Source organism: Rhincodon typus, chromosome 23 (assembly GCF_021869965.1).
Source record: "Rhincodon typus isolate 14 chromosome 23, sRhiTyp1.1, whole genome shotgun sequence".
NCBI lineage: Eukaryota > Metazoa > Chordata > Chondrichthyes > Orectolobiformes > Rhincodontidae > Rhincodon > Rhincodon typus.
The window spans coordinates 28,567,698-28,582,281 of record NC_063354.1 but is presented as its reverse complement, the minus strand read 5'-3'; the positions used below and the strand labels follow the sequence as shown (position 1 = coordinate 28,582,281).

General features: G+C 40.3%; 1 protein-coding gene and 1 long non-coding RNA gene across 2 annotated transcripts in view; one reads left to right on the top strand and one right to left on the bottom strand.

The window, feature by feature from the left end:
• Positions 1 to 2,223, top strand: part of acsf2 (acyl-CoA synthetase family member 2) — a 115,487-nt gene extending 113,264 nt beyond the window's left edge. Inside the window, exon 16 of the mRNA XM_020529720.2 lies at positions 335 to 2,223. Coding sequence (XP_020385309.2) covers positions 335 to 394 — 60 coding nt within the window. The 3' untranslated portion in view covers positions 395 to 2,223. The remainder of the gene's footprint in view (positions 1 to 334) is intronic.
• Positions 2,224 to 8,089: 5,866 nt separating this feature from the next.
• On the bottom strand, positions 8,090 to 14,155 carry LOC109930164. Its single transcript, XR_002260662.2, has 3 exons — positions 13,998 to 14,155; positions 10,302 to 10,368; positions 8,090 to 8,830 (listed from the first exon to the last, which is right to left on the bottom strand). It is a non-coding gene; the product is annotated as an uncharacterized LOC109930164 (long non-coding RNA).
• Positions 14,156 to 14,584: the final 429 nt, after the last annotated feature.

Genomic DNA, 14,584 nt, shown 5'->3' with positions numbered 1-14,584 from the left:
CAATTGTCGTACTCCAAGAGACCCAGTGCTCAACACCCACTACGTTGTCCCACTCTGAGAGACCCAGTGCTCAATACCCAACTCATTGTCCCATTCTGTCACAGGGATTTGAGCCATGGTGAGAGGATTGAGCCAAAGTGAGATTGAGGGAAATGGGGAGAAAATTGTGAGGTGCTTTTGGTTAAGGGGACAAGATGGTTGGATGGATTGGGGATTGTACATAGAAAGTAGCTGGGTATGATTGATTCTTGGAAAGTGATATTCTTGTTAGGTTCAATCGACCTTTTCCTGTCTTGAAAATACCTTGTTTGAATTTTTTTTTGTGTTCTTACAGATTCAAAAATTCAAACTGAAAGAGCAAATGGAAGTACAACTGGGACTTGGGTCTAAGTAAAGAAAGGTCACATCATTGTCACAGAGTGAAATATCAGGACTCCTTTCATGCCCAAAATCTTTTGATTATACTGTCCTATAATAGTGCCCTACCATAGACAATCCTCGCTTAGTGTAAACTATACCCTTTTATGGGCTCCATTCTATCATGGCTTCTACTCAAAATACTTAACCCATGTGAAAAAGTCATATAAACTCTTCACAATGTCCAAATTAGATCAAATATAACTCATTACAGCATTGTGCGACGTGCAATATTCTATCCTTGGCCTGTCATCTTCTACAATGTCCCTCCTATACCCCTATATAATGTCATTTGAACCTCTCCATCATTATACATCAGAAAGTTGACGCAATGTTTGGATAAAACAGCTCAAAGTCCTTGACAATGAGGAAGAGCTTTGACTTCCATCAGAATAACAGTGGAAAGGAGGAATAAAGATGGTGCAGTTGAATTCTGTTCTGGGGACACAGTTGGGTGGAATACCGGCTACCATCCTTTGCATTGGTATGATGTTAACAAAACCTTCTGCAGGTGTGAAAAGTGTTGAACAGTAAAGAAACTGTTTTATCAGCACAGCTCTAGTTTAATCTCAGCTCTGTGTATGCTTTCCCTTCATTTGTCCTTTTCTGCTGCTTCAGCAATAAATTGATCATGTAATGCCTGGTCTGAAGGAAAAGTTTAATTCTGTATCGATATCCTATGTGCTTACAATAACACAGCAAAAGAGATCATTATTTTATAATATTCATACTTTCTGCATTATTCATATACTGCAACTCAGTGGGACTGCATTCTTTCTCCCTCAGGTACTGTCCATTTGATTGAGGTGTGTCTTTCTTAAAGCAGTGTTTTATTTAGTTGCTGTGGTAAAACACATTTGCCCTTGGCAAGAATCAGGGATCCTGCAGGTCTCATCCTGTTGGCTCTTTCATATTCGGGGTTTGGGACAATTGCCAAGGCCTACTTATATGAGTCATTGCAAGTGGTGACTCCAAGACCAAGGTGGGAAACAAGGGAGCATCCTCCCCTCAGTGCAACCAGTTCTGACAGAAATACCCCATCTACTTTCCCACAGAAGTGTATCAAAGCAGATTTACAATCAAAGAAGGGTCCAGACCCAAAACATCAGTTTTCCTGCTCCTCTGATGCTGCTTGGCCTGCTGTGTTCATCCAGCTCTACACCCTGTTATCTCAGATTCTCCAGTGTCGGCAGTTCCTACTATCTCTGAATCAGATTTACAATCCATACATTTATGGAATTTGATTGGTCATTGGTCTGTAATTCACTGCTTTTGTTCATTAAAACTATGAACATTAATCTGGGACATATACAATCTGGTTCTAATCGTTCACCCCTACAGTTGCCTGTAAAAATTGATTCTTGCAGTTTGGCAAATATTCACCATGATTTATGTGGTTGAACAAGTTTAAACAGTTGTTGCTGTTCCTGTGTAACATAAAAATGGAACATTTGAATGACACTGTTCCGATGGACATCAAGTCAAACTGCGAAACACTTATCCAACTTTCCAATCTCAGTCAGGCACTGCACTGAGCCTGTGGCTGTTTTCTATCACACTGCGCTCACTGATCTCTGTAACTACAGTGCCTTAATTTTGTTAATAGTCCATTGTTATTCTTCAACAGAAGGTGCCAAATGTTCCTCGGCACTACTTCAAAAGTAGGAGCAGAAGATGGTATCAATTTCCATTCTTGTAAAATGAAAGTGAGCACTAGCTCCTCAACAAGTTATGAGGCAATGTAATGGTTGCAAACTGATGCCAGTCAGCATTCTGCCTAAACATAAACTCATTATATGAAAGTAAGTGTTCTATGTTTGTAATGCCTTTTATTTGCTCAAGACAACTCAAAGCTCTTCATTGCCAATGATGTACTTTTGAAGGCAATAGAATACATAGAATTTTCATAGAATCCCTGCAGTATGGAAGCAGGCCATTTGGCCCATTGAGTTCACACTGATCCTCTCAAGAGCATCCCATCCACCTACCGCTATAACCCTGAATTTCCCTTGGCTAATTCACCCAGCCTGCACATCCTGGAAACTATGGGCAATTTAGCATGGCCAATCTACCTAACCTGCACACCTTTGGACTGTGGGAGGAAACTGGAGCACCTGGAGAAAACTCATGCAGACACAGGGAGAATGTGCAAACTCCACACAGATAGTCGCCCAAGACTGGAATCAGAGCCGGGTCCCTGCAGCTGTGAGCCACCATGCCGCCCACTGTTGTAGAATGCAGCAGCTAATTTGCGTACAGCAAGCTTCCACAAATAGTACCGAGATGCAAGCAAATGCAAAATACTCTAATGTTGGAAATTCAAAATAAAATCAGAAAATGTTTGAAATACTTAATAGTCTGGCATTGTCTATGGAGAGAAACAGAGTTAATACTACAGGTTGATGGCACTTTAGCAGCATTGTGAGATAAACACGATTTAATTCTTTTTTGATCTTAATTCATGGCCAATCATTGCACAAGATATGGGGAAGAACTCTCCTGCTATTCTTCAAATAGAGTCATGGCATTTTTTACATCCACCTAGTTTAATGGTTCATCCAATAGTTGCATCTTAGACAGTGCAGCCACAGTTTACTGCAGACCCTCCAACAGTGTGACGGTCTCCAAATAGAGACCCTGCGAAAGTACCATGCTCCCTCTGTACTGCCCAATGACAATGCAGCAATTCCTCAGTACTGTACTGGATTGACAGCCCAACCTATATGACAGAGCCAGCACCGAAGTAACGAGCACCAGTAACTTGATGTAAATCTCCATTGTTTGGACATTCAGGCTTATACAACATAATGTATGTCTTGTGTGACCTTCAAAAGGTGGTAAGTTTTTGTGTTGCAACCATTTGCACGCAACAAGATCTTACAAATTGTAGCCACACCAATAAAAAGTTGGTCTCTTTTTATTTGGTTGGTCAGGATTTGTGAGCCAATCTTTAACCAGCTGCCTGAAATATTATACCACACTATCTGTCCAGAGTTACTGAGCCATGCCTTGGTGTCTACCTATAGCCCATAGTCTGTTGATTCACCAGTGGAGCCAATGATGCATCAGGAAAATGAGTATCATACAATGCAAATTCTCTCCCTGTCACACCAAGCATTTTACCATAAATTTTAAACAAGTACAGGGTAGAAAACATTTGCAAAAGTAATAGTTTTTTGACTATTATTCCAGTCAACTGATACTAATCGTAAAACTCAACATTTTCACAATCCCCTTACCAAATCTAATAAACTCAGACAGAATAACTCTGAAATTTAAAGATATTTTCATTTTATCATATTGGGTGTACTTGGTCTTATTTGTAACAAATGCTTGGGAGTATAGTTCAATTGATGCTAAAGCTGCATTTCTAGGACAAAAGGGTTTATTAAGACGGGAAAATAAGGTATGAGAGTAAGCTTGTGGAGAATATGCAAACTGAGTGCAAAAGCTTCTATAGGTATAGAAGAGAAAAAAGATTAGTGAAGAGAATAAAGATTAGTCAAGATTAGTAAGTTCTTTTATGGTTAGAAACAGGGGAAGTTACGGCCGGAATAAAGAGCTAGCAGATCAATTAAATGCATACTTTGGTTCAATCTTTACAAAGGAGGGCACAAATAATGTCCCAAGATGCTGGGCAACACTGGGTCCAGTGGGATGGAGGAAATGAAGGAAATCAATATTAATAGGGAAATGATATTGGGAAATTGATGGGATTAAATGCTGATAAATATGCAGGGCCATTATTCTACATCTCAGACTACTTAAAAAAAAAAGCCCTGGAAATCATGGATGAAATTGGTGGTCTTCTTCCAAGATTCTATAGACCCTGAAACAGTTCCTATTAATTGGAGGGTATCTAATGTCAACCCTAATATTTTAAAATGGAGGTAGAGAGAAAACAAGTATAGATTGTTCAGCTTGACATTGGAAGTGAGAAAAGTGCTAGAGTCCATTGTAGAGTCATACAGCACAGAAACAAATGCTTTGGTCCAACCAGTCCATGCCGACCATAATCCCAAACTAAACTAGGCCCATCTGCCTACAGTTGACCCATATCTCTCCAAACATTTCTCATTCATGTACTTTTCTAGATGTCTTTTAAATGTTGTAACTATACTCACATCCAAACTTCCTGTGGAAGTTCATTCCACACACAAACCACTCTCTGTGTAAAGAAATTGCTGTTTGTGTCTTTTTTAAATCTTTCTCCTCTCACCTTAAAAACATGCCCCCTTGTCTTGAAATCCCCCACTGTAGAGAGAAGACACTTGCCATTCCCCTCATTATTTTATAAACCTCCATAGGGTCACCTCTCAACCTCCTATGCTCCAGTGAAAAAAGTCGCAGCCTATCCAGCCTCTCCGTATGTCTCAAACCCTCCAGTCTTGGCAACATGCTGGTAAATCTCTTATGAACCCTTTCCAGCTTAACAATATCCGTCCTATAAAAGAATTAATAGCGGAGCATTTGGACACCAATGACTGGATCAGACAGAGTTATCATCGATTTACTTAAGGTTTGACAATTTTGACAAATCCAGTGGAATCTTTCAAGGATGTAACTAGTAGTTGATAATGGGAACCAATGGATATAAGAACATAACATAAGAACTAGGAGCAGGACTAGGCCATCTGGGCCCTTGAGCCTGCCCTGCCATTTAATGAGATCATGGCTGATCTTTTTGAGACTCAGCTCCACTTACCCGCCCACTCACCATAACCCTTAATTCCTTTACTGTTCAAAAATTTATCTAGCCTTGCCTTAAAAACATTCAGTGAGGTAGCTTCAACCACTTCACTGGGCAGGGAATTGCACAGATTCACAACCCTTTGGGTGAAGAAGTTCCTCCTGACCTCAGTCCGACTGATATGGTTTACTTGGATTTTCAGAAGGCTTTTGATAAACTCCCATGTAAGAAATTAGCATGTAAAATTAAAATTCAATGGTTTGGGGTAGTTTGCTAAGAGGGATAAAGAACTGGATGGCAGACAGAAAACAACATAGGACTATAACGGGCATTTGTCAAGTGGCAGGTATAATGAGTGAAGTACCGTAAGGATCAGTGCTCGAACCTAGCTATTCACAATATATGTTAATCATTTAAATGAGGGAACTAAATGAAATATCTCCAACTTTGCAAAAGACACAAAGCTAGGTGAGAGGGTAGACTGTGAGGAGGATGCAGAAATGCTTCAGTGTGATTTGGTCAAGTCGACTGAGTGGGCACATGCATGGGAGATGATGGATAAATGTGAGGTAATCCACTTTGGTAGCAAAAACAGGAAGGTAGATTATGATCTGAATGGTGATAGGTTGGGCAAAGAGGGAGTGCAGTAGGACCTGGTGTCCTTGTACACTAGCCACTGAAATTAACCATGCAGTTGCAGCAGGCATTGACGAAGGCAAATGCCATGTTGGCCTTCATAGTGAGAGGATTCAAGTACAGGAGTAGGGATGTGTTGTAGCAATTGTACAGGGCCTTGGTGAGATCACACTTGAAGTATTATGTGCAGTTTTGATCTCATTATCTGTAGAAGGATGTTCCAGCTATGGAGAGAGTGCAGTGAAGATTTACCAGACTGATCCTTGGGAGAGCAGGACTGAAGTATGAAGAGGGACTGAATCAGCTAGGAAATTCATATTCATAGTTTAGAAGAAAAAGAGGGGATTGCATAGAAACTTCAAAGATTGCAACAGGACTAGACAGGGTAAATACTGGAAAGATATTTCTGATGATGGGGAGTCTAGAACAAGGGGTTCTAGTGTAAGAATGTGGAGTAGGCCATTTAGGACTGAAATGAGAGATTTCTTCACCCATAGAGTGGTGAGCCTGTGAAATTGTTTACTACAGAAAACAGTTATGTCCAAAACAATAAATGCTTTCAAGAAGGAGTTAGTTATTGTTCTTAGGACTAAAGGGATCAACGGGCATGGGAAAAATGGGAATGGCACTGAGTTGGATGATCAGTCATAATTATATTAAATGGTGGAGCAGAAGAGTACAGACTGAATGGGCCTGTACTGTGCTATACTGTTCTATGTTCTATGTTCTACTCCTGTTCCTATTTTCTATGTTTCTATGTTAAGTTCCCCTCCAAGTCATACTCCATCCATATCACCATTCCTTCACTGCTGCTGGATCAAATCTTGGAGCTGTCTTCCGAAAGGCCTTGTGGGTCTACCTGTGGAGTTACCAACCATATGACACAGTATTGTGTCCAAAACAAGAAAGTGGGAAGGGAGAGGAGGGAATAGTAGGCTACATTCTTGAAAAGTAGACTAGCAGTTCCAAAAGGCAACTCACCACCATCTTCTTAGGGGCAGATCGGGACAGACAATAACAGCTAGCCTATCCAGAAGCATTCACTTACCAAAAATGAGAAAAATCTCACACATTTCTCTATTTCCTACTGTTAACCTTCTTCACTGTGCCTTCCTCTATTCCACTACTCCTTCCTCCTCTCCTTTTGCCTCCTTTCCCCCTTGACTTCTTTTTTCTGTCCCCTTCCTGCTTCTCCTCTTCCCTCTTTCATCATCCTTTTCCACATTTTCCCTTCTTGTCCCTATTTTGTCCCACCCTCCTCTTCCTTGCCTTTCTGCTCCCCCTCTTCTCCCCACTGTCTGGCTGTTTACAGACATCTTTCTTCATGCCTTTGGTGCCAATTTGTTGAAGTTCTTCAAGTGGGAGCTGGAATTGTTTCTGATTATGAAGGGCACCAGCTCTTAATGAATAGGAATTTGAGTGATCTCCTGGAATAGCTTGATTGCTTGAAAAGGATCTTCTCAGATTTTGCTTCCTCATTTTGGCTGAATTTTAATCTGTTTTTGTGCCTCTCCAAGGTGATCAAGTGGTCTATTTTTGTAAATGTAGCGTACTGATATAGGCAACACGGTTGTGTGAACAGTCTTATTGGCTGAGAGGGTTTCTGCTTGTTCACTATTACTCAGATGTGGGTATGTTTTGTACTGTTTGTTGCTGTTGTATATTTGACAGGTAGTTTCAAGACTGGGTGACAACACTGTAATTAGCAGGTATACACAGGCTGGGATCCCAGTGACCTTTCTGTTCTATGGTCCCTCAATACTGATGAGGTTCCTGCCTGGTCCTACACCGTCTTTTACACTTACAGCTTAGTACTGACTTAGCAGAGCTCAGTCAGTTCAGCAATCTTGGCCTTGAAAACAGAAGCAGAATTATCCAGGACTGGGATATAATGGAAACAGTTGGGAAAATGCCAGTGGTTGAATGGCAGCTGAGAACACTATGAACTGTGATGCCCTTGCTGTGGAATAGTGCACCAATGCTCAAAAAAGAACTGTCACTAGGAATAGTAAGCAAACCTCAACAAAGGAAAAACATCAGCAATGAGAAATAGGATTAATTTATTCCAGAGACTTGGAATTTCATTGGATGTCATCCTCTTCTCCCACTCTAACTTTGGTAGCATTACAGATGCAGTAGAGGAACAAGAGGCTAAGGCACATAGGCTATGGAACAAATGCTGGAAAATGGGACTAGATAATTAAGTAGTTAGTTTTGAATGGGCTGAAGGGCCTTTTCTCTGTTCTGTAGACCTCAATGACTCTATTATTCTAATAGCTTTCAGGAAATTCCTGGCCGTGGTCTTCATTTTCATTTTCTCCAATACTCCTTAAAGCAACTACAAAATTATAATACATCATTTCAAAATTTATTGAGATATAATATTGTGACATTACCATAGTAAACCTAGTGTATCAGTTAGGAATGGTGTTGAAAATTTTCCCAGGAAAGTTACACATACTTTCCTAACCATGATCCACACTGAGCTTTGGCAGCCCATTGTCACACCATTCACAGCAGAAACTCATAACAATGTAAACAATCCCCCAACTCATTATCTGTCCTGTTCAAGTTTGAGCTTCCATAAAGTCCACACCAAGGCAAAGTTTAGATGTGATGATTTTTCCTGGCATAGTTACAACCCTAACATAGTTCTTACAGATGTGGGCATATGAAGGGCAGCTAGTTGCTAGGGCTATCTGGTGAAGATCAAAGGATAAATGTATGTCCTAGACCCAGAGCTTTATTTAGTTATTGTTAGATTTAAGGGAATATGTACTCAGATGCTCCTCTTGGGAGACTAAATAACTGAGTATAGTCCCTAATTGGAGTAAGTGTGCCTGAGATATCAGAGAAGATCCTTTAATGAAATGACTACTTCGCTTGTTGCTTTTTCCTATTACTTCTTCAAACTTTGAAAACGTTTCTGGATCTGAAGGTAAGTCCAAATGGATGTTTCACTGTTCTGAAGACAATGTTTGCTATTTGAACTTGACAGATAATGTTGTAATGGTGCCGTGAAGCCTGGTGTCTCCTACCCATGGAAGTGGAGAAGCAATATGTTGTAGTTTAGCTCTCCAAGTAGCCCTGCAAAGAATGGAAACACTGTTTAGTAACCTTTCTCTTTTACAAGTAGAAAGAGTCAGTTAATTTCATTGGCTTTGACCTTGTCCAGGTTCTGTTGCTAAACTGGACAGAAATAACCTCCAAATGGATACCATAAACACTGCATTCAATCTGAAAGGTGTTCAATTATGTATATGTTCGTCGTAAATAGCAGGCACTGGGGAACATAGCTTACTTCTAACAATCAAAAGTTTCAGTCAAAATTGGAACTGGAGACAATGATGGAGGTGTGGGAATGATCATCTTATATTAATATTAAGGGTACATGTATGTATAAAGGTTGTGCAGAGGATACTTTACTCATCCAGAGGAAAGAATCCCATGGTACGATTTGAAGAAGAGCAGGAGATTTCTTCTGGCTAATATTTATCTCTTAAATTATCAGATTACCTGGTCATTATCCCACTTATGCTCATAGGACCTTGATGTATGCAAATTGGTTGCCGTTTTCCAATATTACAACAGTGTCTATGTTTGTTCCAGTTTGATGGGATGATACAGAGGGACTTTTTATCTCTATCTAATTTGCTTGTGCCTGAACTTTAGACTGTTTGATAGAGTTAGTGTAGGGGAAATTTTACTCTGCACCTAACTAATCTGCTAATCTGTTCCCGGAAGCATTTTGTGGGAAAGAGTGTAGAGGAAGATTTACTTTGTATATAACCCCATGCTGTAGCTGTCCTCCAACTCTTCTCCATTTCCTTCCAGATGTTTGGAACTGCACTCACCCAGTTCAATTCTTATTTATCTACTCAGAACCAGAGTAACAACTGCAATGGCTTCTCAACAATATTGGGACCAATGTCATTATTGGGCCGTGTTCCAGTGTGGTTAGGGAGAGTGTAAGCTAAATTGCCATGAGGGTTGACGGCAACATATAGAAGTAGAAAAGAAGACTAAGACCATGAAATGAGAGAATGGGACAGTATGAGAGAAGAGAACTGTTCCATATTGGAAGGAGCAGATTAACAAGGGTTGTAAGGACCACAAAGATAGGTTTACAATGCATGCTTGTAAATGTAAAAAGTGTGGTGAATGAGGTTGGTGAACTTCAAACACAGCTAGCTATGTGGTGATTTGATGTAGCTGTAAAAAATGAAATGTGCTCCTTCTTGTGATTTCACATAAACCTGTTGGATGATAACCTGGTGGCGTGTGACTCCTGACTTTGAAAAGGGATAGATGGAGGTAACCAAACGACTTTTTGGAGAATGAGTTTTGAAGAGTTTTTGAAGGAGGAATGTAGCTAGAGAGAACAGGATGAAGACAAATGTGTCCTATGTTACCAGATTATGATGACTGAAAGCTGACATCATTGTTGAACCAGAGAGATGACGCAAAACATTCAAAAGCATGGATGTTATCAGTTTGTTCCCAAAGTTCACAATAAAGGAAAATAATAATGTACAAAATAAGGGAAATAGATCCATACCATCTGGAAGGATAACACAGCTTCTATTGTTGAAGGTTTTGTTGGTTACATCTTGTGATGAAGTTATCTGACAAAACAAGATACAATTTAATTTAAGAAGTGTTTAATTAGTCCATAAATCCACAACTTTTCCGAACCCCAGACTCTACTCACCCAAATAATCTGCTGCTGTAACTGACTCACACCCTCCCCTGTCATGGATTCTATATGACCCCAACATCATTCATTTCTGTTATAGACATTTTTTTGTAAACATTTTCTCATTTTGAAAGGTAAAAGTAAAAAAAACTTCAATATAATCACCCGTCCCTCAACATTGAATCCCCCCCATTCCTACACAATTGTTTCTTGCAGCTCTTTGTGGAAGAAATGAGTTGAGTGGTATTTTTAAACTTAATCAGTTCAATAAAACACAATATGATGGTAGGGCAGATGGTGTATTGCAGGTGTAGCATGTGGAAGCAATGGATACCGGTGTGATCCACAACAATCACCTGTGTAGTAGATGCCTTAAGCTTGAAGTTGGTGAACTAGGGTCTGAGCTTTGAACAGTGCATCAGAGGGGGCAAATTATCTGAGCATGTTTTTACGAGAGGCAGTCACACCCCTTTTCTCTAGAACTGGAGAAATACAAATGTATAACAATGCCTTTCAGCTTTAAACCATTCTGGGTGAACAATAGCAAGTTGGTCATGTGATTGAACTCGTTTCCAATGCTGAAATGCTTTATTATCTGAAGACCCAAGGTGGTTTACAAAGAACTCCATTATAGAATATCAGCTGCAGACCAGGACAGTAACGCTGAGGCTGTTTTAAACTTGGTGCAATTACATCTTCACAACGCCTCCTAGCCTGATGACTTTGTCCTGGTCCGCCTGTAAAGAAATCTCACTTCTTGGTACAAACAAACTTTCAGTCTCCCCTAGAACTAGAACATGTCCCCTATGTCCCCTATGTCCCTAGGGGACATAGCTTTAAAATAAGGCCCATTTAAGATAGAGATGAGGAAGAATTTGTTGTCGTTAGTGTTTGGAGTTATCTCTCCCAGTGAACAGTGCAGGTGGTGGTTGCTGAATATATTCAAGGTTGAGTTAGACTGGTTTTTGGTTAAGAAGGGTGTAAAGGACTATGGTGGCCAGACAGCAAAGTGCAAATAAGGTCTCATCAGATCAATCATGACTTTATTGACTCGTGGAGCAGGCTCAAGAGTCAGGTGACCTTTTTCTGCTCCTATTCCTTGTATTCTTATATTCTTACAACTCAACACTCAGATTGTTTCTAAAGTCTGTTCCACTCCAAACCTCTCACTCAATCCTAGTAAAACAGATGGCTCCATTTTATTTTATGAGCTCCTCTAAACTCCTCAAAGCTCTCATACCTTTCTTGTTGTTCAGGCTGCTTGATACATCCACTGATCACTGGAACACCAGGGACTATTTGGCTCAATGTTCCTCTGTAATGTTTTTCTGTCTTTAACCACTGCACTGCTTGTCTCCCAAGACTGTTTCAACTATCAGGTAGTCATTATTGACTGCCCAGATTGATCCAGTCATCCAGGACCATCATACCCCAACCAGTGTAAATACATTTTTCTCTCCACAAACAACCCTCATAGTTTTGAATACTTCCATCAGATCTCCCCTTAACCTACCCCATTTGAATAGATGTTAAAGTTATCCGATGTCTCCTTGGATTTTCCTCTTTTCCTTAGGATCACATTAGAAAATCTCTTCTGGACCCTTGTCATGGCCTGATGTCCAAAGAACAATCCAACACTTGGACACTTTATCCTATTCATGGGTTAGTGAATGACCCATATGTTTGACATTGCTTGATTTCCAATATTCTCTAAACCACCTTTTAAACGAGAACACCAACTGTTCTTCACTTTGCTCAGCTTCAAAATCTTGTCTTCTGAATGGTAAAGATTTGTGTATGTGATGCATTTTAACTTTGTGTAAACAAATGATAGGTTAAAATCAGTCTCTCTTCTTTCATTGCTAATACTTTTATCATCTAGTGTCTAGCTCCATTCATGATTACAGAGAAAATGCATAATCTCATATTTCTAAACAAGCTATCTGCCAATGTAACTTGTTTGTGTCCACCTGGCATCTCTTATACACCTGATACTCCATTAGTTACCTAACTGAGTAACAGCAGTGTGGCTCTAATGACTCTGTAAAAGATGCTGAGAATCTACATCTTTCACTAAGGGGAATGCTCAAAATACATAAGAATGGCAGGTGAATTCTTCCCCCAAATCCACCAAAACACACTGGAAATTTGAACCATAGGGGCAATCAATGGGAGAAAAGTCACCCCAAGAAGTAGACGTTCAAACATGGGAAAGAGCCAGCCCATGACTGGAGAGGCTGGAAGCAGTTAGAAAAGTAAGTTGTTGTAATGAGGGATTCACCAGGGCAGCCGGAGCTGCCTTTTGCCAAGGGTCAGAAATTTTGCTGGGGAGGAGAAGGGTGCATTGAGTGTAAGAGGTGGTAGCAAGATAGTTTGGTGGAAGAGAAGTCTGCAAGAGCGGTGGGGGAGTAGGAGGTTGCAAGACTGGTAGGTTAAGGAGTATTCTGCAAGAGGAGTTGGTGAAAAGGAGGCAAGAACACTGCAGGGACGAGACTGCAAATAAGTGGGGCAGGAGGAGGCGACAAAATTGTAGAGGGACAGAAGAAGTGCAAGCGGATTTTGGAGAGACAAGCTATAAGAGGTGAGAGGAGCTGCAGGATACAAAGGGCTAAGGGGAGAAGGACCCTACAAAGGAAGCAGAACAATTTTAAAACTGTCAGATAAGAAATAGCTAAACGGGAGCCAAGAAAACTTGAAATCATAGAGAAAATGAGTTCTTTGCAAATGAATGTGGAATCTGTATTTTTAGGCTGTATAGGTTCAAGAACTACTTTGTGGGAAAAGAATGTGTTGAATCTGTCGGTTGTTAAATTCAAGTCTGAGATGCAGTGAGATGCCTAGCTAAAATGTTTCAGCTTAATGCAGTAGAAACATATTAATTGTGACCGCACCCATCCGTAACGGGTGCGTTTGAGGTGACAGCTTTTTATGTATAGAAATGTGTTAGTTTTTTTATTTTTTTAAATAACCCTTTTGTTTTAACTTATAACCATTGTCTTGTACCAAATTAAGTACTGTGGTGTCTAGGAAACGAATGCTTTACTTGTGTGTTTTACCTTTATGTTTAAAGGAACATTAATACTTATGGAGGATGCTGTTTAAACTGACTAATTCTGCTTCTGTCTGAATCCAATATCCCATACTTCAACACAAATGCAAAAAGGTATTGTCAGGAGATAACTGTATCACCTAATAAGTGAGTTAGTGAGCATGGAAAAGGGGCCCCTGAAAACAAAAATGTAGCCCTCAAAATAAATAATAGCCCTCAAGAAAATCTCAAAACAAGGCCTCAAAAAGCACCCTCAACACAGGAAGGTCTGCCAGATAAAACAGAGTGGTTATTAAGGAATAGATGTGTATTACAGTAGATGGGCACTGTATAAAGACTGGCCCAGTGTGCTGGGCAGACTGGAACACATTTCATGGTGGAGGTGACTTACTTACTGACTTGTCAGAAGTTCAGACACAAAACAACAGACAGTTAACCAGCATTGTTCAAACATTCAGGGAAACAGTCAACATTTCAACAAATGAAAAATGAAAGCTGTTCTTTCTTACCTCAAATTGTTTCATGATTAAAACAATGGTTCACACACGGTAAGTCAGTAGATTCCGTCAGACCGTTGCCACCATCAGGCAGTGAGTCTTTTAAGAAGGAATAGACAGAATTAGTACGTGAGATGGTTTTTAAAGGAGTGGATGAGCTCACAGCTGGAAATTCCAAAGAGTAAAACAACGCAGTTCCTTCCTAAAATGGGTTTGTCGTCAGCAACTGTGAAGCTAGTGAAACAAGACATGAACAAGTTCCTCTCAACAGGACTGTGAAGTTTCTGGAACAAAACAATACAGTTCATCAAGATGCTGAAAGAGAATCAGAACTGCACACGATGTTAAAGCATTGGGCTGGGTTTTATGCTCCCTGACAGCGAGTTTGAAGGTCATGGGATGTGTCAGAAAATCCACCTGGTGGCCTTCCCACTGCCCAATATCCCTTCCCCAACCCGTCTGACATTTGACAAGGGTGGGAGAGCGTGATATTCCAGACTTAGCTAAAGCCCAGGTTCCTCTTTGTTAGACTTATGTGTAGTCCCAGCAGCAACCGCCATTCCTACTCAACACTGCTGGAGCTGTTGGCTGAACTTTGT